Genomic DNA, 25,726 nt, shown 5'->3' on the forward strand with positions numbered 1-25,726 from the left:
TCTGCTTGCTCTCTCCAATCAGACCCCATCTGCTGTTAGTTTTCCCTTCTGAGATCAGGGGTCCCTATCTCTTAGAGCTGTTCCAAGTCTAATCAGCACCTCTCATGTGCTCTACTCTGTCTTGTCATCCCTACTCTCCATTGATCACAACCAGGGTCCCCTACTTTCATTCTGCTGAATGGTAGGGTAAGCCTGGAGAACCCCTGAACATACCTTCTTCCTCATTCTTAACTACTGATCTGCCCCAATGTCAGGATCCCCTTAAGCCCAAAGAAAATGGAATCCTGCCACTTGGCCTGCAAATATTTCAACCATACCAAGCCTAAGATCTTTGGTATTTTAATGATCCTTATAAGGTCCTTTTGAATCTTCCCTAATCTAAGCAAACACAGACTACCTCATTTCTACTTACAGTGAATGTGGGTAGTTCGGAAATTCCTTCCCAATACCCTTCCAAGATGACTAAAGATAGATATCATCTATATAAGAGTTCAGGATCCATTTGCCTTCCTTTTTTTTTTTTTTTTAAACTGGACTTGCAATTAGGAAAACCTGACTTTGAATCTCTCTTGTGAATTAAATAACCCTGAGGAAATCCCTTAATCCATCCAAGTCTCAGATTTCTCATCTGGACTAGGTGAAAGAGGAGATTCTTTGCCTCAGTTGCTATCAGCTTTAATCAATGAATGGGTGCAGCCTCAGTCAAACTGAAACCTGATTGAATATTTTAGCTTAAAAGGGCCAAGATCTCCCATTTCATCCAAGGCTATCTTCAGTTGAACTATAGTTCAGTTGATCTATATCTGGCCACTGGGCCCGGATGGCACTGGAGGGAAAAGTGAGGCAGGTGACCTTGCACAGCCCTCCCTCAATTAAATCCAATTTACTTGCCTATCATGGCATCACTTCCTTGATTCATGATCGTCTTCAAGAATGAAGGACAAACAGCAACAATAGAAAATGTCATATGAAAAGAGAAATTCCATTTAAAATTACGTTAGGCAAAATAAAACACCTGAGGTTCTACCAATTACAAAACACTTCTCACACAAAATCAGATCTAAACAATTGGAAAAATATCAATTGTTCATGGCTAGGCTAAGTTAATATAATAAAAATGACAATTATGCCAGAATTGGTCTTCTTGTTCAATGCTATACCAAACTGCCAGAAATTAATTTATAGAACTAGAAAAAAAATATTAACAAAATTCACCTGGAAGAACAAAAGGTCAAGAATATCAAGGGAATTAATGGAAAAAAATTACAAAGGAATGGGACTTAGCAGTTCAAACCTAAAACTATATTATAAAGCAGCAGTCATCAAAACCATTTAGTACTGGCTAAGAAATAGAGTGGAGGATCAGTGGAATGGATTAGATACACATGACACAATAATCAAGGCCTATAGCAAGCTAGTATTTGATAAACCTCCAAACTCCAGCTTCTGGAATAAGAACTCATTATTTGACAAAAATTGCTGAGAAATCTGGAAAATAATATGTCAGAAACACAGAATAGATCTTCATCTCACACCCCATACCAAAATAAGGTCCAAATGGATACATGATTTGGTCATAAAGGATGATAACATAAACAAATTAGGAGAACAAGGGACATCAGATCTTTGGAAAAGGGAGGAATTTATGACCAAAGAAGAACTACAGAACATTGTGAAAGATAAAACAACTTTGATTACATTAAACTAAAAAGGTTTTGCATAAACAAAACCAACAGAAACAAGATTAAAAGGGAAGTACAAAGCTGAGGAAAAAATTTTGCAGTCAGTATTTCTGATGTTTCATTTCTAAAATATATAAAGAATTGTATCAAATTTATAAGAATATAAGTCATTCCCCAATTGATAAGTGGTCAAAGGAGATGAACAATTTTCAGATGATGAAATTAAAACCATTCACAGTCATATGGAAAAAAATGCTCTTAAATTTATTAGAGAAACACAAATTAAAACAACTTTGAAATATCACCTCACACCTGACAGATTGGCTAAGATGACAGGAAAAGATAATGATAAATACTGGAGAAGAAATAGGAAAAATGAGACATTAACGCATTGTTGGTGGAGTTGTGAAATGATTCAGCCATTTTGGAGAGTAAAATGAAACTATGCCCAAAGGGCTATAAAACTCTGCATACAAAACTGTTTGATTCAATAATGCCATTGCTGGATCTGTATTCTAAGGAAATCATAAAGTAGGGAAAAGGACCCACAGTGCAAAAGTGTTTGTCACAGCCCTTTTTGTGGTGGCAAAGAATTAGAAAATGAGTAGATGCCCATCGATTGAGGAATGGTTGAACAAGTTGTGGTATATGAAGATAATGGAATATTATTGTTCTATAAAAAATGATGAACAAGCTGATTTTAGAAAGGCCTGGAAAGATTTACATGAACTGATGCTGAACAAAACAAGCAGAAGCAGTAATACATTGTACCCAATAATTGCAAGAATGCAATAATTAACTATGAAAGACTTGGTTCTTCTTAGTGGTTCTAAGGAGACTGAATATAAATCAACACATGCTATGTTGGCTTTGTTTTGTTTTGTTTTTTTTTAAATCTCTCCCATGGTTTTTCCCTTTTGCTCTTATTTTTCTCTCCCAATGTGATTCATAAAGCAATGTGGGTTAAAAAAAATCTTTATTTAAAAAAGAAAGAAAAAGAAAGAAAAGAAGAAAGAAAATGTCATACCAGTATGTTAAGCCTAGGTGTGATGGGGGCAACTCAAAATTGTAAGACAATTGTTAAATTTTCATTGTAAGCCTTTATAACTTGAACAATGAGGGTAAGAATTTTAGTGAATCCTTTTTGGGCCCTTTTATGTCTCAAACCCATTGAGAAGGAGTCTGGTATCTTTTTGTTCCAGTTCTTATTCTAAGAATTAGGAGAGACAAATCCCATTCCCATTTTGGTCCCTCAGGATAAATGACCAAAAAACAAAGTGGTAAATCATTTCTCTGGAAATCATCTGTCTAGAGAAAACGAATCTCTTCTCCCCAAAAAGTAAATGATATATCTCTGAATGAATCCCATCAAGGCCTCCCATTATGAAAATCCAGATACCAATCCCTTTATTGATTATCTCCAATCTATCTTGTATATACCTCATTTTACCCAGTTGTTAGTACAGTTTTTTTCCTTATTAGACTGAGTTTCTTGGGAGCAGGGAGTTGTTTTTGCCTTTTTGTCTCTTGCTAGAAATTAAAACAGTGCACCTGGCACATAGTAGGTCCTTAATAAATGCTTGCTACCTGACTGGCTGACTCATTTCAAGCCATCCACCATTCTCAGCCTCCCCAATTTAATGGTTTTTGCTCTTTGACCTTAGTCTTCATTTTGGATTCTGTCAAGAAAATCTCTTTTCATTACTTATCATCATGCTGTTTGGTAGTAAACTATGCAAATAACCCCATGGAGGATTCAGTGAACAAGACTAGAAGATCAGAAAGAGACTAGCTAATTACCTTTTATTCAACATTAAGCAACAAACACATTGCTGTTCCTATAGGAAGACAGAAAGATACTCCATAAGGACCCAGTTCTACTGGTCATCAAGGAGAAGAAATGATCATCATGATATAAAGCATATACTAGCTGAATGACTTCCTCAGTTGATAGTTGTTGTTCAGTCGCGTCCGTCACCTTGTGGATTATAACATGCCAATACTGTCCATTGGGCTTTCAATACTAGCATGGTCTACCATTTCCTTCTCTAGTAGATTAAAGTAAACAAAGGTTAAATGACCTTTCCAAGGTCACACAGCTAGTGAGTATCTGAGGATAGATTTGAACTCGGGTCTTCCTGATTCCAAGCAAAGTGCTCTATCCATTGATCTTTCCTGCTATCCTTTCAGTTGATTACCTTCAGTTAATTATCTGCCTTTTCTGAGGATTTTATCGGTGGAACCCCATTTCTTCGACTTCCCCCAAAGAGATACAGGTTAGTAATTCTTTGCCCCTTTTTGAAGAGTTCTCACTTAACAAGGTCCGATGGTGCTGGTTCAAGCAATGTCTCCTGCTGGGATTTGAACAGATGGACTTACACAGGGGGCCTATAATTGTACATACAGTTCACTCTCCATCTTCCCCTAGCATTTTAAAAAGTAGACTCTTTTATTCTCCTACCCCCAATTCCAATGAAGGGCATTAGTGCATTGCGTTATTCTTCAGGCATCCCAAAATATAACATGAATGGTAAAACCTTTATAGTGAGTCTTTACTTAATTTGTCCCAAACCAAATAAAGCTCTGACCAGGAAGAAATTCAGAAAAGATAAATCCTTTTCTAAAAATAATTGCTTGCCATTAGGGAAGGAATAACTACAAAAGATCATGGGGAAGCATTATAAGGAAATTGTATGAGCATAGAAGAGAACCAATGACATGTATAGAATGTAGCTTCATAAAAATGGGAAATGGGGCCAAAATATTCAGGAAGGCAAACAAAATAGAGAGAAGTTTGTGTCTATTTCTTAGGAGGACTGGCTGAAGAAAGTAGGAATAGTTAGCCTGGGATAAAGAAGACCTAATGGGAACAGGATAGCTATCTTCAACTATTTTAAGGGTTGTCACATGGAAGAGAGATTAGATTGGTTCTGTTTTGAAGGATGAAATTATCATTAAAGCAAGTCAAGAAATGATTAACTACTCTGCTTTTGGCTGAGAGTGAAAGCTCTAGCAGAGATTTAGGTAACTGAAATTCCTTACTACTACATCATGCTAGGGGACTAGTCTTGTGCTGATTCCGAGGCTCCTCATCCACCCTGGGAGGAAGATGTTATGTTTATGTCCATTTTACAGTTGAGGAAATTAAAACAGGTAAAAATTAAATGACTTGCCTAGGATCACACAGTAAGTGGAGTCTTCCTGACTCCAGGCCTAGCACACTATCCAGAATGGCACTAAATAACTTAGGGAGACTGTGTAAGAGCCTCCAAGAAAGAGAGACAAGATGAACTGCCATCTTTATATTCAATTCAGAGCCACTTTGTGTTTTTTCTGTCTATTTATAGGATAGAGTGAGTATTTTGCAACTTCTGCACTTTCTGTAAGATGAAATAAAAGCCCTTTCATTCCCTATGGGCATTTTAATAAATTAAGAACCAATTCAACACTTGGGGGGAGTGGGACATCAGCAGCCAGGTGGTACCAGAGTGCAAAGGGTGAGAAAGCTTCATCTTCCGGAATTCAAATCTGTGTGACCCTGAGTAAGTCATAATTACTTGTTTACAAGTCACTTGCTTGCTTTAAAAATGAAAAGGAAATAGCAAACCACTCCACTATCTTTGTCAGGAAAAACCCCAAATGCAATCACAGAGAGTCAGACACAACTGATGTTTAATAGCAGGAAGCCCTATCATTATATTTGGGAAAACCTAATTGTCTTGGAATAAACAAATGAAGGCAATGAACCAAAGAGAGAAACTGACTCTCCTGGAGCCAGGCCTCAGGAATAGACTCAGGTTAGCATAATCCCAGAGTCTTGGTTTGGAGCAACCAAAGCCAGATTTTAAATTCAGAATCAACAAAAGAGAAATTTTATTTCCTTTCCGTTTTGTCTCCCTTGGAAAAGAGGAAGAAGCAGAGGCTTATAAGATAGTGCTATGATAGAAATGATCTAAACCCATTGCTTAGAAACCATGTCCCAAGAAGACAAATGTGCTTTAGAATCTCTCTCCATCAAAGAGACAAAATCAAAGTACCTCAGGAAGACTCACAGGAAAGTTCCTGTTGCTCCATCTTTCAAACCAAAATACATTTCACTTTCCATGGAAAGGGACTTTCTGTACAGAAAATTCAATAACTGATCAGTCAGCAAAGATGAGTTATCCTTGCTGCCTACTTCTCTTACTGGGAAAAAGAGGACTCCCCTGTAGCCAGGTCTGTCCAGCCTCCCTGATAGGCTAAGCACATGAATCCTGAGTATGACCTAGAAAACAGCCCATAGACCGCATAGCTGCCACAGAATGTAGAGGGGAGGCTGGGGTGGGGAGAAGGGGAAAGGTAAGGGCCATAGTGTTTCAAACATTATGAATACTAACCTTTATCATCTCACACAATATAAAATCATAGAATTGGATTTAAAAGAGACCTAGAGAGGTTATGTATTCCAAGCCCTCACTTTACGGGGTGAGGCTTGGGGAAATTAAGTGATTTGCCCAAGATCTCACAGCCAAGATCCAAGACAAGTCCTCTGACTTCAGACTTGATGCTCTTTATTGCTATCAGTGAAGGGATGGAAAATGAGTCAAGGGTAACTGCGGAGCTCCTAAACCAGTGATTGTTGGACCCACAGGAGAGAAAGCTTGGCAGGAAAACCCCAAATTAAAGAAATAGCTCCCATAGAGGTGATCTAATCCCTGTTCTCAGGAGGAATCTCTGCCATAGGCTTCTTGGTAGCTGGTGATGGGGTAAGGTGAATTTTCAGCACTGAGAAAATGAGGGGACAGAGCCAAGCAACAATGGCCAGACCTCCTGCTCTGGAAAGACCTCAGGATCAATAATGACAAACATTTATTAAGCCTTGGCACTAAGACTGGAAAAATAAAAACCAAAAAGAACCTCCCTCTAGGGAACTTGGTGGGAATAGGGAGGGGATACAGCAGACACATAATAACTAAATACAAGGTAATTTGAGAAGGGAGGGAGCAGAAGGATGGGGAGATCTATCACAAAAAAAAAGGTAACACCTTAATGATTTTTCCTGGGACTATTATGAAGGTTTGGGTGAAAGGGGAAACCTGGCCTAGTATTAAGCAATGATGCTACAGTGACCAATAGCTAAACTCTTGTTGCTACCTTCCCCCTATACCTTCCCAAGATGGTGTACTGGACAAAGGAGTGAGGTTACAGGGGAGGCTGTGGAGAGGACGAGAGAGATTCAGCAAGGGAAGAGACACCATAGCAGCAGCAGACAAAGCAGATCATCTTTGTCTTTTTGAACTTCATTGGCTGAAGTGAAGCAGAGGGATAGGGCAGGCTCTGGGGAACCTCCCACCTTATGAGGCAGCCTCATAGCCCTTAGTGGAAAAAAGCAATAACACAGACAGAAAGGTGGCTATGGAATGCAAATCCTGATTCCAAATCCAGAGCTTGCTCTTCTGGGCCACATTCCATTCATTTGACAAGGAATTGTTTCAAATAAAGCAGTTTCTTCACTTTAATTTGCCCCTCTGATTACAGGGCAAAGCACAACATAAATATATAAAAATCCCAGGTAACTCTTTCTTTGCTACCAGTTGCTGGGCTTGGTGTGGATCCCAACATTTTCATCCCTCTCACACATCCCTGTACTGGGTACTGTCTGTTGCCTCACTCCCTTTTCAGCTTACCCTACTAGACTGTAAGTTCCTTGAGGGTAAGGACTATTGACTTTCTTTTATTTATTCGTATCTCCAGGTCAATTCCTGGCACACAGGAGGCACTTAATAAATGTTTATTGTATTGTAATGTATTTTTAAGAGTAAAGGTCTTGGTGCTGTTGTATATATAATTTAATAAAGGTTGGAATTTTTTTTTTCCCTACCACATTTGTGAGGAAAAGGCTGATAAACTCTCTAGAACATCTGAGAAGAAGCTTCAACAACAACAAAAAAAAGAGCAAAAATCTCATCCAAGTTTCCCCATGTCCACAGTGACAGAAATAGGTCACACTGGAGTCACAGAGCATGCCCTCCATCTACCTGTCCCCATGCAGAATGAAGTCCTCACCTTCTATAGCTCCAGCACAGGGAATTTAAAAAATAAATAAACTTTACCATTACCAAAGGAAAAACTTTCTCTCATTCAAGAAATAGCAAAGGATATGAAGTCAGCAATTTGAAAATGGTTAAAGGCTTGAGGAAAACTCATACAAATTACTCTGGAACCACATGGGCAGGCGACGAGAGCGCACTTCCAAAGAAGGCACCTCACCAAAAAGTGGTATCCAAAAGAGATCAGTGGCAAAACTTTCCTTTATGTACTTGACCCAAGATCACAGCAATGCCTGGCTTTCTGACTAAATGCTGAAAGAGCCTTCAATAGGGAAAACAAACAAAAAAAGCAAGATGCAGATCTGGCCCCAGGAGGAACCTGCTAAGGTCAAAAGTGGCTTATTCTACCTACTAGTGTTCTGTGACCAGACTAATGGGAGGCCTGTGAAAAGAGGCATCTCTCTACCTATTAGTGGACTGCCAGGCTATGCTGACCTGGATCCTCTCTAATTGGTGGTAAATTAAAAGGCCCTGAGAGGATAGGGGCCAAATGTGATTAGGCAATTAATAAAGGCAGGAAATGATGCTGAGCAAAAAAAAGTCTGTTCTTCCTGCCAGACTGGCTGCCACTTAGGAGGGGCCTGAAATAGACTCCAGGTGTGGAACTTTCTCCACAGAGTACGGGGCCACCGTGGAAGGAATAAAAGCCTGAAGCCGGAGCCCCTTCTTCCTCTTCCCTTATCCCAAGCCCCAGTAATAAAAGTGATCATTAAAGTACATATCATTGGGCCAGAGACCTGCAAACGATGGTTTCTGGACCGAATCCAACCTGCCCCTGGCTCGTATACAACTCTCAAGCTAAGAATGATGTTTACATTTTAAATATAATCCTTATTTAAAATGTAAAATCCATTCTTAGTTCACAGGCTGCACAAAACAGGCAGCGAGCCAGATCTGGCGAAGGCTCTGCCGGCCCCTGCACGCTGACGCAGCCTTCTCCCCGGGGTGAAGCTGCACTTCTGCGGCGGGCCTACGTCCCCCAGAGCTTAGCACTGAGCTCTACAAGGTGCTGACACTCACAAACGGTTTGTGAGTCAATGTGTGGTTTGAACTCAAAAGATATGGGTTTGCTAGTTACTCCACGTGAACACAGGCAAATCATCCACTCTCCTGTGGCCTCAGTTTACTCCCATGCAAGAATAATTAGTTCCAAATCTCAAAATAATTCCCGTTCCTATGGTGCTCTAGGGTTACAAAGTGCTTGCCTCCACACAACACTGCTGACAAGCAGTGCAAACACTAGCATGTTGCTTTTATCCAGCGGATATAAAAGGGCGGGACTCAGTAGGGTTTGCTTCCATTGCAAGCCCTGGATTTGGAGGTAGGGAATCCTGAATTCAAACCCTACCTCTATTTTGAATGACCAGGTCTCTATCGACCAGAAAATAAAACAAAAATGTTGCTATTATTGGGGAGTCATTTTTATTGATTTAAAATCTTGGTTTTGTTCTTGGACGATTCATTGAACTCTAATCCTCTGAGACCCCGTTTCCTCTTCTGTAAAATGAGGGAGTTGCTCTAGATGACTTTGAAAATCCTTTCCAGTTTTAGATCTATCTCATATGTGATATGGAAAAAATTCCGGCGAGGAAAGGCAGGTCGAAATTTTTAGCGCTAAAATGTGAAGGTCCTGGTCCCAGCAGAGGTCGCTGCAAAAAATGTCCCTGTTCGCTTGCCATATTCTCCTTCTCGCGGTAAACGCAACCCTTGACCTTAGAAGCTTCTGCCAGAAAGAAAAATGGCGGCAGCGTTGGCGGCGACAGGCCGTCTGCAGCAAGTACTCCGAAGGACACCGGCATGGAAAAGCCCCTGCTCAGGAGCCCGGACACGCCGCCGTCAGCTTTCCTCCAGCCCTCCTCAACCTTCGGCCTCGGCCGTGCGAACTGCCTTCCTTCATTTCTTCCGGGACCGTTACGGCCACCAGCTAGTGCCCTCCGCTTCCGTACGGCCGAGAAGCGACCCCGGTCTCCTCTTTGTCAACGCGGGAATGAACCAGGTAGGACGGGACCTCCGGAGAGGGAGCGAGACCTGAGCCGCTGGGGGGCGGGGCTTGGAAGAGAACTGGAGGAAGCTGAGTGGATGGGAGCCGAGAGGGTGGGGCCTGTCTGAGGCGCGAATGGCAAAAGTGAAGCCGAGTAGGAGGAGGGGCCTGGGGACTCGGGGGCGGGACCGAGGCGTCGTGGGGCGGGGTTTGAGAATGAAGTTGGTGGTCCCCCTCCAGGCTTTTTACCTCAAGAAAAGGTGGGAGCAGTTTCCTAGGGCTAAAACTACCCGTGTGGGAAAGACTCGGAAATGAGGAGACGCGGGGGGATCGGGGCCCCATCTTTCGGCTTCTTGTGGTAAAGGAGTGGTGCTGCACACGGGAAAATCACTTAATCTCTCTCAATCTATTTCTAAAATGGATGGATCCAACACTGGCTTATGGTGAACTTCAAATAAACTAACTTATGAAAGTGCTTTTTAAAGTCTTGCAGGTCTGTGCATGCGGGAGCTGCTGCTGCTCTAATAGTAGTGACAATCCCAGTGGGCGGCGCGGGGAGTCCGGCCTGAAGGCCGAAGGTTCAGCCTTCTGAGCCCCAATCCCTGGGCAAGGAGCGGAATCCCACTGCCCCCGCTTCCTCAAGTGTAAAAGAGCCAGAAAGGGCAACCCTCTCCCTGTCCTCGCCAAGGGGTCCTGGAGGGGACGGGCCTGCAAAGTGGCGGAGCCACACACACTTAGCGGGGAAGTGGTGGCTGGTGGCAAGTCAAATAACCCCCTGGGCCCTAATAAAGGCCAGACCACTGTCTCCCTTTACGAGGTAGGCCAGTTTCTGGGCCTTCCAGCCACAGACTCAGTCACCGCCAGTAAGCACCTACTGAGTGCCAAGGCTGGTGCTAGACGCACCAGGGGATGCAAAGGAGAGAATTCCTTCCTCGTGCAAGTTGTATTCCGTATGGATTATATATTTCCAGTCTTTGTGCTCGCCCGCTCACTATATATAGCATTTAAATCTGGATATCCCAGAGGCATCTCAAACTCTGAAACAGAACTTTTCTCTTAGGCTCCCCCTCTTGCAAACACTCATCAGATACATTCCCGTCCTTCCAGCTTCCGGGGCTTTTAATTCTGAAATGACTCCTGCTTCTTCATTTCTCTTCGTCCCTTACGTCCGGTCAGGTCCGGATCACTTCCCTCTAGCTCCATCTAGCTGACTCCGGGGTTCCCTAATTGGTCTCTCCCTGCGCCGTTCCTGCGCACACTGCTGGGCGTGATTTTCTGAGGGTGTCACTCCTACAGTTATCCCGGCTGTTCCCTGTCGCGTCTAAGTTAAAATACTAACTCTGTAGTTTTCAAAGCCGCCTACGCCTGCCCTTAGCTGCGGTGTAGCCTTCCTTCCGTTCTCTGGGCCACACGCGCCCTCTTTCTATTCCTCCCACGCGGCGCTCCATCTGTGGCCGTCCTCTCCTGGGTCCGGAGTGCGTCCTGCCCTCACTGTCACCCAAAGAACGCCTCTCTTCCTGTGAGACCCAGCTCGAGCGCCCTCTGTAGTATGTAGAATTTAAGTTTGGGGGTAATGATTATTTCACACTTGGAGTCTTGCAAAGTGCAATTAACAAATGTGTGTTCATTGATGAGTTGTTTCCTAGTTGCTTAGATTAGAACTGAGAACCTTAGAGACCAGATGGCTAGCCATCCTCATTTTAGAGACAACAAAAGAGGATTATCTTTCCCCCACCCAACAAGAAGTCACTCTGAGGCCGCTTTGCACGACGTGGGGGACACAACGGTTAGGCTAGGCTCGGAGTCCAAGTACGTGTCCATCTTTGGGCAAATCACTTAATCTATTTGGGACTTAGCGGCCTGCGTGGAAGCATGGGGATTGTCCATTGTTGTCTACTATTGTCTCCCCGGGTTGTTATGAGGATGAGAAAATATTGCATGTGTAATAAAGTGTGAGTTATTAATTGTGGAATCCACTCACGTGTACTTTGATCCTAGTTCAAACCAATCTTCTTGGGCACAGTGGACCCTCGGAGTGAGCTGGCCCGGCTCCGGCGAGTAGCCAACAGCCAGAAGTGTGTTCGGACAGGAGGAAAGCACAATGACCTGGAGGATGTGGGCCGAGACCTTTCCCACCACACCTTTTTTGAGATGCTTGGCAACTGGGCATTTGGAGGGGAATACTTTAAGGTGAGGCGATAGAAGATATTGCCATCAGGAAAAAAAACAACTCAAGATTTACTTGAGAGGGGCAGCTAGCACAATGGCTGCAGCACCAGCCCTGAAGTCAGGAGGACCCGAACTCAAATCTGGTCCCAGACTCTTAACACCTCCTGGCTGTGTCACTCTGCGCAAGTCACCTACCCCCAAGTGCCTCAAGCAAAAATAAAAAAAACGATTTATCAGAGAAAGGTGTCTTAAGTCAGTAGATCCCTGTTCCTTCCTCTGTCCTTCAGGCTTCCCTTGTGTGGACCTCTGAATCAGACATAGGGGAGAATACAAATGAGCTCATGTTGTACATATTTGTATGAATATCATATCTCCCTTGTTGAATTATGAATTTCTTGAAGGTTGTCACAATACTTAGTACATAGGAAATATTTGTCAAATAGCTACTGAATGAAGGACACAGACTCAAAGTACTCTGTGGGAGGTCGGGTTTTCTGAAGGCTAGGATGTCCAAAAAAAGCCTTTTAGAGGAAGCGGGACTTCAGCGGATTCTTAAGAAAGCCTAAAATTTATGGAAGCCAAAAGTAGAAGGGAAGACATCTCAGGAGGAGAGGATACCGTAGGGCAAAATTTAGAAACAAGAATATATGTGGGGGTTCAGGAAGACAAGAAATATAATTTAAATGAGTGTAGTACAAAGAAAGGGCTGGGTTATATAGTGGGATTACAGAAGGGGATTTCCCCTTAACACTCTGTTTTCTTACTTAGGAAGAGGCCTGCAGCATGGCCTGGGAGCTGTTGACCACAGTCTATGGAATTCCCCAGGATAGGCTGTGGGTTACCTACTTTGATGGTAATCCTCCTGAGGGGTTGGCCCCAGACTACGAAAGCAGGGATATCTGGCTCAGCTTGGGGTAAGCATGGTAGTGAAGAGTTCTAAAATTAGGAGACTAAGCCTTTGGAAAGCTGCCAATTTTGCATCCTGTATTTTTGGTTCTCTGGGGAAAAAAGGGAAAGGGGAGGAGTAAAGATCTCCAGTACTCAACCACAGTCAAAATTAAGAATAAGCAAGATAGGCATTTTTTGCAGGGCACATTACACATTGAGAAGGTATTAGAAATGAAGGACATTTTAAAATATTACTCTGTATAAATAGCCACATTTAAAACACCAGATAATTTTGTTCTCTGTGACAGCCAGATATTTATATTGTGATGAATCAACTTGTATGTGTTACAGTGAAAGCCTCCAAAGGAAGAATAATTTTCAAACTTGACCTAGGATCCACAAATGCCATGCCCCGGCTCTTGTCTTAGAAGACCCCGAGCTGAAGCTGACAAGCCACAGTTCAAGTTATTTATAGATCAAGAAAGGAAGATGGAAAAGGGGTCCTCTAGACTGTCCTGAAGATTACTTAACACTACCAACACTCACCTGTTTTTTGCCCCACTTAACCTAGGGTACCTTCTACTCGGGTGCTTCCTTTTGGGTCACTAGAGAACTTCTGGGAGATGGGTGAGACAGGACCTTGTGGACCGTGTACTGAAATCCACTACGATCTATCAGCAGGAGTGGGTCCTCCCCAATTGGTAGAACTCTGGAATCTTGTCTTCATGCAGTACAACAGGTAACAAAGTAGCATGGTATCATGGAAATAATGCTGACCTGGGCATCAGGAAACCTGGATTCTGTTCCCTTTAATTACCTGTATGAATATGGGCAAGACACTAGACTGGATTAGGGTTTCCCAAGCATTGGACATGAAATGGATTGATGAACACCATGATTGTTTTTCTGGGATCCCAGAGATCTAAAAGGTCCCACCTGTAACAGCACAATGAAAGGGAGAGTTAGATAAACTTAAGTGGAAATAAGCCAAATTTCATATCAAATTGTTGCAATATGGAGTATGTATCTTTTTTTTTTTCTTTTTTAAAAAACGTTTAATGTGTCACTCATGACACATAAATCACTCCTATTTCAAATGAGATATCTTGTAACAGAATATAACAATTAAATAAAAGTAGTAATAATCTCACCTAAAAGTACATACAACAGTTTATATCTGTAGCTGTCTCTTAATTTTTTTTAAAAATATTTTTCTGCCTCTGACCCCACCCTGTTAAAAATAGAAAAAAATAGACTTTTCCTTAAAATGATATATGGTGTATACCTAAAACCAAAAGCTATTTGTCACAGAAATAAATTAGAATCTTTTCCAATAAATTCAAAGGCAAAGCAAGGATATTTGTTGTCATCACTTCTATTTTACATACTAGAAATACTGGATATAACAATAAGATAAGAAAAAAAAACTGGGGAATAATTATAAGTAAAGAAGAAATATAATCCTCACTTTTTTGCAGATGAAATGATAATGTACTTAAAGAATGCTAAGGAGTCAACAAGATGATTAATTGAAACAATAATTTCATCATCTTGCAGAATATAGAATCCACAAAAATCATCAGTATATATATAATGCCAACAAAATATAGTAGAAAGATAAATTCCATTTAAAATCACTACAATTTGTATAAAATAATACTTAGAAATCTATCTTTCAAGTTGTTTCAATACATGTAACTTTTTGCTTAATAGTCTCAAAAGACTTCTCTTATTAGACATTTTCTCACAAAGCCCTTTATTCACAGCTCATGTTTTAAAATCATTACATTATATGATTTCTAAGATCCTATCTGGTTCTAAAGTTGCAAGAGATAAAGGTGAAGGATATGTAGAAACGGAGGCTGACATTGAGATGTACCTGCTTAGGAAAAGAATTCTGAATCCTAGTGAGAGGAGCAGAACTGGAACAAGGAGGAGACTGCCTCCATTGGTGGTTGGTCATGATTGGTAACCATGAGTCCTAGTGCATAGCCCTGCAGGGAGGGCTGATCAGGCCCCTACCACTGTTGCCATCACTCTTTCCCTTTCCCTAGTATTTTACCTCATACTTAGAATTCTGAGGGAATCATCTCTCCAGGGAACTATCAATGCATATAAGCCCTTGGTAACTAATCTGTTCTCATCAGGGAAGCAGATGGAAGCCTGCAACCCCTGCCCCAGCGGCATGTGGACACTGGCATGGGCCTGGAAAGGCTGGTAGCTGTTTTGCAGAACAAACATTCTACTTATGATACAGATCTCTTCTCCCCGCTGCTTACAGCTATACACCAGGTACCTTTCTCCGTCGCCCCCTAAGAGATCCCTCTGATCTGTCCTACTTGGACCCAAGACCAAACCCAGCCTTTCCCATACCCACTCTGCTCAGATCCTGTTTGTGGGAACTTCAGAGTGACAAAGAGCAGTACCATCCCAAAATCACAAAGCACATCCGTGATAGAGCTGGCAAGGACTTGGCCTGAGTGGTTCATTTCCTGCTTAGTGCTGTTTGCCTTTCGTGGGCTTGTCTTATGCCCAAGGGTGAGTTCTGCTGCTGACCTCAATCAAGCCTCTTTTCTTCTCAGTACTTCAGTGTCCTCACCTAAAAAAACAGGTATTTGGACTAGATCACCTCCTAAGGAAGGACTCTTTCAATCTCCAACTTGTGCATGTGATAGAGGGCAGAGCCTGGGGATTGGCTGAAGGTTTGGCTTTGAATCTCAGCTGGGCCACTTATTGCCCAGACAAGTCATTGACCTTCTCTAGGCCCCAGCTTCTGTTTCTATAAGGTCAGCAGGTTAGACTGGTTGATCTCGAATTTCCCAGTTCTAAAGCCCTTCAGATCTTGTGACCACTGTCTAAATGTTAAGCTCCCTAAAGGCAGGTAATGGGTTTTTATACTTAAAAGCTAGAACTGGAAAGGACTTCAGAGGCCTTTGAGGCCTCCTTTTTCAAAAATGAGCAATCTGAGGTCCAAGGAAATTAAATGACACACAGATTATAAAAATCAGAGGGAGATGAATTAAGTCCTGTGACTACTTTGAGCACAGTGGGTACTTGGCAAACACTTGATTGACTGAGACCCTGATTTTTCACCTCCTTGCCAGACCATGTGATGTGGTCAGCTATAGGTATGGCACATAAATGGAGTGCATGAAAGCTTTTGCCTCTTTTTGTCCTTCCCCTTGTTCTACCTACCTACCCACCCCATCATTTATCACACACACACACACAAAACACACATACACACACACACATGCACATATACAGTATCACATTTTAAATGTGCCTCAGGTTTGCTCTTGTCTGGGCTCAGATGTATGATGTATTATAAGCTGATCCAGGATATGCTTCTCACCACCATCCAGGGCTGCAGGGCACCCCCATACCAGGGCCGCGTAGGGGTGGCAGATGAGGGACGCACAGACATGGCATATCGTGTGGTGGCAGACCACGTCCGCACCCTGAGTATCTGTATGGCTGATGGAGTTTATCCCGGCATGACTGGAGCCTCGTAAGTCTCAAAGGCCCACATGGAGCTACAGGGTTGTAGGAAGGGAAGAACAGAGACCTGGAGAGCTATCATGGTGAAGGAGTAGAATCCCTTGATACATCCAATATATAAGCCTACTGATGGGGAGAAGGAGAAGGGATATTTCCATTTCTGGATCTGTGTCCTCTGCTTTCAGACTGATCCTCCGCCAAATCCTTCGCCGAGCCATTCGTTTCTCATCAGAGGTACTGCAGGCACCTCCAGGCTTCCTGAGCAGCCTGGTGCCCATCGTTGTGGAGATTCTGGTGAGAGGAGAAACCTCCTTACCCAACACCCTCTTAGCCCCTGAGATGATTATTCAGGTGATATTTGGCCAGACACTATCTGAATTTGGGGCACTTAGGGCCCTTCACCCCTCAATTTCCTTGTCATTAGGGTCAGGAACAGTGTAAACTGGAACCAAGGATCCAGTATCCAGTGAACAAGGAAGTCAGGGAAATTCTCATCTCATAACTCATAGTAATAATAATGATAGCTGACATTTCCAAACCATGTTAGAGTTTACAAAGCATTTTGCAAACTTTATCTTATTTTATTCTCATCATCTCCTTGGAAGATAGAAGCTCTCATTATCCCCATTTTACAGTTGAGGAAATCAAGGCAGACTGAGATGAAATGATTTGCCAGAGTCACATGGCTAATAAGAATTTGAACTGAAGTTTTCCTGACTCCAGGCCAATGCCCAATTCACTGAACCACCTGGTCACCTGGAGAGTAGTGGATGATCAATCACTTCATGAGAATGTTGTAGAGGGGTTTCTTATTTGAGTATGGGTTATTTCTAGGATTATTTCTAATTCTCTTAATTCTGTGATTAGAGGAGTGAAGCAGGGAAGAATGGGATGGTTAATTACATGTCTGGACCAGAGGGAAGCAACCTAATGTGTGAAAGAAGGAGCACAGAACTGGTGGTCAGCCTGTGTTCTAGCCTGTGCAGGACCCTTTGTTTCTTTGCCTTTGGAAGGAAACTGGTAGACTAAATGGTTCTGAGGTCCCTCCATCTCTAACCTTCTGCGTTATGTAAAGGGTGGGAGAGAGGGTGGATGAGATCAGGGACATGGAAGGACTTCTTTCTCCTGGCCCATCCCCCTCACCTCTGGGAGTAGAACCTGGGTTTTATCTCTGGCCATGATTAGAACACTTCAGTCCTACCTGTTGGTGTCCTTGCAGTCTCCTTGCCCTGCTCCAGCCCCAGTCTTGCTTTAGCTGCTGCTTCTCTTACCTCAAGCCTAACTCGTGACCCAAAAAGGCCTGGGAAATCAATCTGAGGATGAGGGGTGGGGGGCTGAGTGGTCGCCCAGCTCCTGTTCTGAGTAAGACCTACGAGCCTGATGTTGGAAGGCAGGCGGGATCTCACACTGTGGTTAAACGTTCATCGAGTAAACCTCACAGGCCATCTAAGGCCTCCCGTCACCCCTACCTTCCTGCCTTTTCTTCCTTTTCCCAGGGAGATGCCTACCCAGAGCTGCAGAAGAACAGATCACAGGTAGGGGATTCTGGTGGAGTGAAAGGGGAGGCTTATATGGAAGGAGCAGCTTAGGTCTAAATAGCTGTATGGCAAGAGGGTCCCAGCCTCCTCAGGTAAACGAATTTATCTCCCTTCCTTTGCTCTCATTCCTCTTCCCACCTCCTCAAGATTATCAGCTTGGTCGAAGAGGAAGAAGGCGCCTTCCTATCCTGCCTAGAACGAGGCCGCCGTGTCATCGAGCGAACCCTGAGGCAGTTGGGCCCCTCTGAACTATTCCCAGGTAAGCACGGTCTCTGGGCAAGAGTGGTAGGGTAGGGGTAGGGAACAGCTTCAGAAAGCATGATCCTATTGCCATCCCTACCCTCTAGCTCATCCCCCCGCCCCCACCCTTCTGTAGGATGATCCACCTCCTCTTGGAGCACCATGAGTCTGCGTTCCTCTCCTCCCCCCAACACCTAGTGTAATGCTCTCCTACTATGGCTCTATGTTCTTAACCTAGAATTCCCCCCCTCCATCATCTAGGATAGCAGAGCCCTTAGAGTACCCTAAATAAAGCTTCTGGTTATCCTTAGGTACTAAGGATCTTCCAGTCTAGACTCTTTGATACTAAGTTGAGAGAGCACCGTGCCAGGGCCTGGGAGCCAAGCAAAGTCTGGGATTAGAAGATCTTCCTTCCCTCTCTTTATCCATTCCCTTCCCTTATCTCTTATGTTCTTGGCCCCTTTTTTCTTTAAGCTGAAGTAGCCTGGTCTTTATCTGGGAACCTGGGGCTGCCCTTGGACCTGGTGGGGCTGATGCTGGAGGAGAAGGGTATCCAGCTGGACTCAGCTGGTCTACAGCAGCTGTCCCAGGAGGAGGCCCAGGTAATTGGATGGCTCAGGGAAGCACAAGTAACTAAATGCTAGAATCCAAGTCACTTCCTCACATGTTCTCTTGCTCCCCAGGGGGAGGAGGGTCTCTTCCACTTATCCTAAACATCCTTTTGTGTGGAAGGCTATGACCAGTGGGAGGACTAAAGGAGACCTGGTCCCTACCCTCATCGAGTTCCACTCTGGGAGAGACAGACCTTATCCATAGTTCTCTAGTCATAAACCACAGCCAGAAATAAGAGCAAATGCCGGGTTGTCAGGTCCATCAGTGTAGACACATGAAGCAAAGGGGCTGAATGACAGGTTCATTTCTCCCTAAAGTTCTCCTGTTGTGAAAATAGAAGTGAGAGGTGAGAAGTGGCTATGGTTCTTGGGACACTGAGATTGTTTCATCTTTGGGACCTGTTTTATCCTGGACCTGAACCATCCCATCACTAGAGGATCCAGCCCTTACTCTCCTCTTCATCCTATAGCGTCGGAGCCAAGCTCAACAAGCAAAGCCAGCGGAGAAATTGGAATTGTGCCTGGATGTCCATGCCCTGGGCCATCTGCAGAAGCAAGGGGTCCCCCCAACGGATGACTCCTCCAAGTATAATTACTCATTGCTTCCTAATGGGTGTTATGGTGAGAGTCCATGTGGGAAGAGGGGTGAGGGAGTTATAGTTTGGGGACCTGTTTCTTCCCTCCCCCTTCTGCTCACAAGTGACTTCAGTGGGGGAGCTGTCCTGATAAAAAGGTACCACCACTACCATACCCACTGTTCAAAGGGAGCCACCAGATGTCGCTGTGGGCTCATCACCCGTTTCTACCTCCCCGGCAGAATGGAACGGATGGCTGATTTCTTAGGGCCTAAAACAGAAAGGAACCTTAGAGACCATCCAGTTTTGTATCATGGGCCTTTTCAATAGTCTAGTGAAAACCATGGTCCCCTTCTCAAAATAATGTTTTTAAAGGAATAAAATACATAATTACAAAAGAAACCAATCATGTTAAAGTATAGTTATCAAAAAAAAAAAATTTTTTTTTAAGTTCACAGACCCAGGTCCTGAATGAAGAGCAGATCTAGTCCAATCCCCTCATGAATCAGCAGACTCCCCTTAAACCCAATGTCCATCCTAGCTTACCTTCCTTCTCCTAGCACTGACCCCATTTTCCTCCTCTTCCCTGCAGAATTTGGAGCCTGTGAAGCTGAGATAATACAGTTGTATAGCCTGGATGGGGTGGCCATAGGCTCAGTTGGAGCGGGTCAACGTTGTGGCCTCCTCCTGGATAAGACCTGCTTCTATGCTGAGCAAGGGGGCCAGGCTTCTGACCGTGGCTACCTGATACGCAAAGGGCAACAAGTGAGTCAGGCTCTGTTACCCCACTGATTTCTCCCCAATCGTGCTTTGTCGCACTCATCTCTCCCCTCTGAGTTTCTGTAACATTGCTTTCCACCTCCTGTAAGATACAAGACATCCTTTCTGCCAGCTGTAGGCTCTTTGAGAGCAGAAATTGTCTTGTTCATCACTATCTGCCCTCACTAAATATTTATTGAATAGATGGTGATTTTCATCACCATCCCACATCTGCTGATTATTCCTCTGCATACACCCTCATGACTGGATCCCCCTCCCCTTCATCTCCCCTGAATCCCAGAGGGGGTCAGCCTGAGAGTTTGGTTGCTCAGCTGGTAGTAGAGCTGTGAGGGAAGAAGATGGGGCCATGGAGAAGACTGAAAGTGAAGGATCTTGTCTTTCTGTGTTTCCTTGAGGATGTGCTGTTCCCAGTCATTGGGGCCCAGACGTATGGGGGTTTCATTCTGCACGAGGTGATAGCCCCTGAAACCTTGAAGGTGGGAGACCAGGTACAGCTGTATGTAGATGAGGTAAGGCCTTCCTATTATCTCACTTTTTAGGGCTTCTTGGAAGGGACTAAGAGCAGAAGGGAAGAAGGATGTCCTAGAACTTGCTTGGCTGAGCCACACCCCACCTGCCTCCCTGCTCACCCCTTTCCCTTCACCTTCCTTTCCCAGGTTAATTGTGAGAATTCTTGTATTGTAGGAATGGCGTCTGGGCTGCATGAAGAAACATACAGCTACCCATTTGCTGAGCTGGGCCCTGCGGCAAGAGTTAGGCCCAGGCACTGAGCAGTGTGGCTCCCAGCTCAGTCCTGAGAGACTTCGCTTTGATGTGTCCACTCTAGTAAGCAGGACAAGGTTTGGGGGGAGGGTATGTGGGTCTGGGAGTTGTGTGAAGGGCACAAGCATTAATTTTGAGGTGGGCACACCAGATCCTCTGAAAGAGTACAGCCCCTGCCACATGAGGAACAGTTGAAAGAACTAGGGATGTTCTGCATGGAGGAGAGAAGACTTAGGGAGGGACATGGTAACCATCTTCCAAAGGATTGGCTGGGGAACCAGAGGCCAGAGTTATTCTCCCTGATCCGAGAAAAAGAGGAGAGAGTAGTAGGTGGAAGCTTCACAGAATCAGACTTGGGTTTGATACAAGAACTTCCTGGTAATGAGAGCTGCTCAAAAGAAGTGGTTCAATGAATACAGCACCAGCCCTAAAGTCAGGAGGACCAGAGTTCAAGTCTGGCTTAGATGCTTAATAGCAAGCCACTTAATTCCAATTGTTTCAAAAAAAGAAAAAGGTGTGGGCCCTAGATGTGGAGGTCTCCAAGCAGAGGCTTGAAAGCCACATGTTAGGAGAGTTCTAGAGGGCATTGCTTTTAGGGCTGGAGTCTTTTCTTGCTCTGATTATGTGATATGGGAAGGATAGGGAAGGTCAATGACATTGCATAATACATACATAAATATTATGTAATAATATATAAAACATCTACAAATAGGTACCTTTAGTTAGATCTTTGTTTCCCCTCCTTCAAAATGAGAATGATAGGCTATATAGTTCCTAAGATCCCTTCTAGCTCTGATATTGTTTATCCCATGAATTCCTCATGGAAGACACACCAGACCTAATTGAATGAAGGTAAAAGAGCATCTGTTCTTTCTGTCTACATAATTTGCTTATTTTAGTACATTTTAGGGATCATTTCCCTTCTCTCTGCCCACCTATGTCTTTCTCCTCTTTCTGTATCTGGCTCAAAACTCATCCCTTAAGGAATCCTCTAGGTAGCCATCCGATATCTCAGCCTTTCTCTTAGCATCCCCTTAGCATTCATGTTCAGTTTATACTAAGTGTACCATATTGCAATTGTTGGCACTTAGTGTTATAGTTGTTATCTAGGATGATGATTATAAACAGAGCTCCCTCACTTTGTAGATTATAAGATTCCTAAAGGCAGAAATCTGGTCTTTTTCTTCTTTAGATCACCTTATAACAGTGAGTTCAGTTTTTGATTAACTGATCTCTTACATGATTCACTGGTTTTGAGAATCATCAGATCCACCAGTTATTGAGCCACCTACCATAAATGCTTATTTATGAAGAAATACATCCAAGGGAGTCACTCTCTCCTCTCCTTATTTCACAGGCCTCATTGACACCCAAGCAGCTTCAGACAGTGGAGAAAACTATCCAAGAGGCTGTGGGGAGGGATGAGCCTGTGTATATGGCTGAGGTGGCTCTGGAGCTGACCACCCAAGTTCCAGGTTTACGATCACTTAATGAGGTAAGAGGGAGAGGAAGAAAGGTAAGGATTCAGTAGAAGATTCAGGAAAGCTTCTTCCTTTGAGGTGAGGATCATTAATGTACCTACTCTTTCATCTGCCACAGATATACCCTGATCCTGTTCGGGTGGTGTCTGTGGGGGTACCAGTAGCCAGTGTCCTGGCCCCCGCCTCTCAGGCTGCACTGCACACCTCCGTAGAACTATGTTGTGGCACGTGAGTCACCTCACTCTGTCCATTACCCCCTGTGCCTTATATTGCTCTCAGTCTTGGTGTTTCCATGTCCCCATTAACCTTTCCAACTCTGCTTCCCCATATTCTAAAATGGACATCTGGAATGCCCTTCCTCAAACCATCTCTGTTTCCTTTGCCCTAGGCACCTCCTACGCACAGGGGCCATAGGGGACCTGACTATTGTGGGGGAACGACAGCTGTCCAAGGGCATCATCCGCTTGGTGGCTGTCACTGGAGAGCAGGCCCAGCAGGTCAGTGAACACATGGGAAGAGAGAGAAAAGACAGGTTGAAAGTGAAGAGAGAAGGGATCCCTAGCTGAGGAAGGCAGTCTGGAAAAAGCACAACAGCCCCTAAGATCTTTGGTACGGGCAGGTCATCTTAAGAGTAATTGTGGCTAATAGATAATCTGTTTTTCCACTTGCCAGGCCCGTGACGTTGGTCAGAACCTGGCTCAAGAGGTTGAAGCAGCTGCAGCTCGATTGAGCCAGGGGAATCAGGATATCAGAATGGCTCAGCAATTATCAAAGGATGTGGGACGGCTCAGTGATGTGAGGACCACATACTATCTCATACCCCTTGCCTTCTACCAGTCCAAGCCCTTCGCAAGTCCCCCTGTCTCTTGCCAAGAAGGTTAACAGAGAGGGACCAGACTGCTGGGAATTTTTGAGAGGGAAGGTTGGAGTGGGTGCTTTGGGCCCAGGCTCTACCTCTGCTCTGGAGCACTGTGAGACTGGAAATGTAGATGTAATGCTGGCTTCTCTGACCACAGACAGTGGACACAGCTGTGATGCCCCAGTGGCAGCGTCGAGAGCTGCAGGCGGTCCTGAAGAGGCTGCAGCGTCGTGCCAACACTGCCATCCGAAAACTGGAGGTGGATCTGGTAAGGGAACATTCTGTGGGGGGGACATGGGGGCAGAGCCCTGTCCCATAGCTTGGAACATGCAGAGAAATGTCTTCCCCATCACCTAGACAGCATACATCACAGAACTGGCCCAGAGTAGTCCAGAGCAGTTTTACAGGGCGGGAAATGGGGAAGTTAGATCTTGGTCATAAGGAAGACTTTCAGAATAAGAAGTTCTGGAATGATGTGGAGTCAAGGCAGAAGGGAGAAAGAGGCCAGGGCCTAGGGTTATCAAAAGGCAGCTTGCCTAGGATGATGGAAGTCCTAAGTAGAATTTACACAGTTTTTGCAGAACACTGAGGGCTAACCACCTCAGAATCCTTGCCATGCTTCTCAGAACCTATAGGAAGTATCGGGCCAGGGTAAGTGGAAGGAATAATGCTGAGGTCAAGCTAGAACACCTGGGGTGGGAATTGCTCCCTCACAGCTCAAGGAAGAGGGAAAAAGGAATATATGGAGAATGATGGCATTTTGGGACTGCCCCTCTCCACCTCTCTCCAACCTCCCACTCAGATAACATGCTCTTCTCTCTCTCTATTCCCTTGCTTCCATCTCTGTTCTCCAGGCCACAGCAAAAACCCAGGAACTACTGGAGAGACACCCTGTGGGGCCCTTCATTATAGATGCAGTCCCGGCTGAGTCCCTCTCGGTGTGTCATAGGGAGCAGTCAGAAGACGAGGTCTCCTAAGGAGGGGAGGGAACAGAGGAAGTGGCTGGGCTTCAGGAGAAGGGAGGGATAGAGACAAGGGGCATAGAAATAAGAGTTGTCGCAGTGAGGATCTTTAGAGAGAAAAGAACCAGGGGCAAGAGGACACTAGTGGGAAAAGACCAGTGGTTAGTGAGGGAAGGGGCATAGGGAATCATAGGGCCACTGAATCACCATGTCTTAGGATGATTCTCCCTACCTACCCAGCTGCTAGTGAAGGTGGCGAAACAGCTATGTGAGCAAGTCCCTGGCACCTCCGTGTTACTGCTCAGTGCCCAGGCCCCAGGGAAGGTACTGTGTGCCTGTCAAGTGGCTCAGGTGAGTAGACAGGGCAAAGGTATGCCATCATCCTTTTTCCCACCTCTCCTTTCTTGGCTAAATAGTTAAAATGGGAGATGTTATCTGGCCCATGCTGATATCTCTTTATCCATCTCTCTTCTCCAATAATAGTTGGGATGGGGAGGAGCTACTATGAACCCAAGGGTTAAGTATAGCTTTCCTTGTCTCCCCTCCCTGTCTTAAATCTGACTTCTGACTTGATTTCCCTAACAAGACCAACCACAAATATGGGCACACACCAGTAAGTTCATTTTCTGGAGCTGTGTGCTGCTGGTGAGGGGCAGTAGGAAGGTCAGTTCCTGTCTGTTCTTTCTCTAGGATGCAGTCCCTACTACCTTCACTGCTGAAACCTGGGCATCGGTTGTGTGTAGCCAGATGGGAGGCAAGGCCTGGGGCTCCCGAGTTGTGGCGCAGGGCGCGGGCAACACTGGTGATGTGGAGGCTATGCTGAACATTGCCCGATCCTTTGCCCTCAGCCAGCTCTAACCCAAAACTTTGGGGATGAAGAGGAGTAGGACTGCTCAGTGGAGCAGGAGCCAGAGGCCCAAGTACCTAAGAACTAAGAAACCAGGGATGGAGACAGAAGCAGAAACATGAGAAGAGCCACGGCATAACTATCTCTTGGTCCTTTGTCTGGGCCAGCTTTCCCATTGTGGGGCAGGACTCTGAGACTCAGTGATCCCAGAAGGATAACTACTCCCCCACAGCTCAGGGAAGAGGGAAAAAGAATACATGGAGAATGATGGCATTTTGGGACTGCCCCTCCCCCACCTCCAAGGGAGGAGGAATCTGGCCAGGCTGTTACTAGGAAGGAAAGGGCCCTTCCTTTCCCCTCCCATCTCAGACCTCTGTGGACATCCATCACTTCTGCTTGTTCCCTCAGGCCTATCTGGGGGAAGGGAGGGACTTAGGACTAGCCCAAGATCTGAGCCCTTGCTCCCCACTGATTCAGCATCTCTGCAGATGGCATCAAACCAAGCTGAGCCACAGGGAGGAGCCCAGCCCTCTTGGTCTCCAAAACTAAGAATGTAAGGGTCTTGGGTCCCTGGCACTCTGGGAAAACTCAGATCAGACTGAAAATTAAACAACATTTCTGCATTTGAGTCCCTCCTGCTGGTCCTCTCTAAGACATCCAAGGTCACAACAGGACCCCTGATGAAATGATATTCTCTCTTCCTCCCTCAGTCTAAAAGTCTCTTAAGCATCTGTCTTCTGGCAGCCTTCTCCAGACTTTTT

General features: G+C 44.6%; 1 protein-coding gene across 3 annotated transcripts in view; it reads left to right on the top strand.

Moving 5' to 3' along the window:
• AARS2 (alanyl-tRNA synthetase 2, mitochondrial) overlaps positions 1-25,593 on the top strand; it is an 80,816-nt gene extending 55,223 nt beyond the window's left edge. The window contains exons 1-22 of one of the 3 annotated variants that reach the window (XM_074310767.1): positions 9,177-9,767; positions 11,751-11,942; positions 12,690-12,835; positions 13,381-13,548; positions 14,957-15,101; positions 16,175-16,320; positions 16,496-16,604; positions 17,807-17,845; positions 17,996-18,107; positions 18,563-18,690; positions 19,170-19,320; positions 19,867-20,039; positions 20,450-20,563; positions 20,739-20,879; positions 22,174-22,311; positions 22,416-22,525; positions 22,686-22,794; positions 22,970-23,092; positions 23,314-23,424; positions 24,011-24,094; positions 24,359-24,469; positions 24,809-25,593. In XM_074310767.1, the coding sequence (XP_074166868.1) occupies positions 9,510-9,767; positions 11,751-11,942; positions 12,690-12,835; positions 13,381-13,548; positions 14,957-15,101; positions 16,175-16,320; positions 16,496-16,604; positions 17,807-17,845; positions 17,996-18,107; positions 18,563-18,690; positions 19,170-19,320; positions 19,867-20,039; positions 20,450-20,563; positions 20,739-20,879; positions 22,174-22,311; positions 22,416-22,525; positions 22,686-22,794; positions 22,970-23,092; positions 23,314-23,424; positions 24,011-24,094; positions 24,359-24,469; positions 24,809-24,976 (2,976 nt within the window). In that variant the 5' untranslated portion in view covers positions 9,177-9,509 and the 3' untranslated portion in view covers positions 24,977-25,593. Of the gene's footprint in view, positions 1-9,176; positions 9,768-10,183; positions 10,246-11,750; positions 11,943-12,689; positions 12,836-13,380; positions 13,549-14,956; positions 15,102-16,174; positions 16,321-16,495; positions 16,605-17,806; positions 17,846-17,995; positions 18,108-18,562; positions 18,691-19,169; positions 19,321-19,866; positions 20,040-20,449; positions 20,564-20,738; positions 20,880-22,173; positions 22,312-22,415; positions 22,526-22,685; positions 22,795-22,969; positions 23,093-23,313; positions 23,425-24,010; positions 24,095-24,358; positions 24,470-24,808 lie in introns of those variants that run through there. The other 2 variants (XM_074310768.1, XM_074310769.1) reach the window with 2 other exon arrangements.
• The last annotated feature ends 133 nt before the right edge of the window (positions 25,594-25,726 follow it).

This window comes from Sminthopsis crassicaudata, chromosome 4 (assembly GCF_048593235.1).
Source record: "Sminthopsis crassicaudata isolate SCR6 chromosome 4, ASM4859323v1, whole genome shotgun sequence".
NCBI lineage: Eukaryota > Metazoa > Chordata > Mammalia > Dasyuromorphia > Dasyuridae > Sminthopsis > Sminthopsis crassicaudata.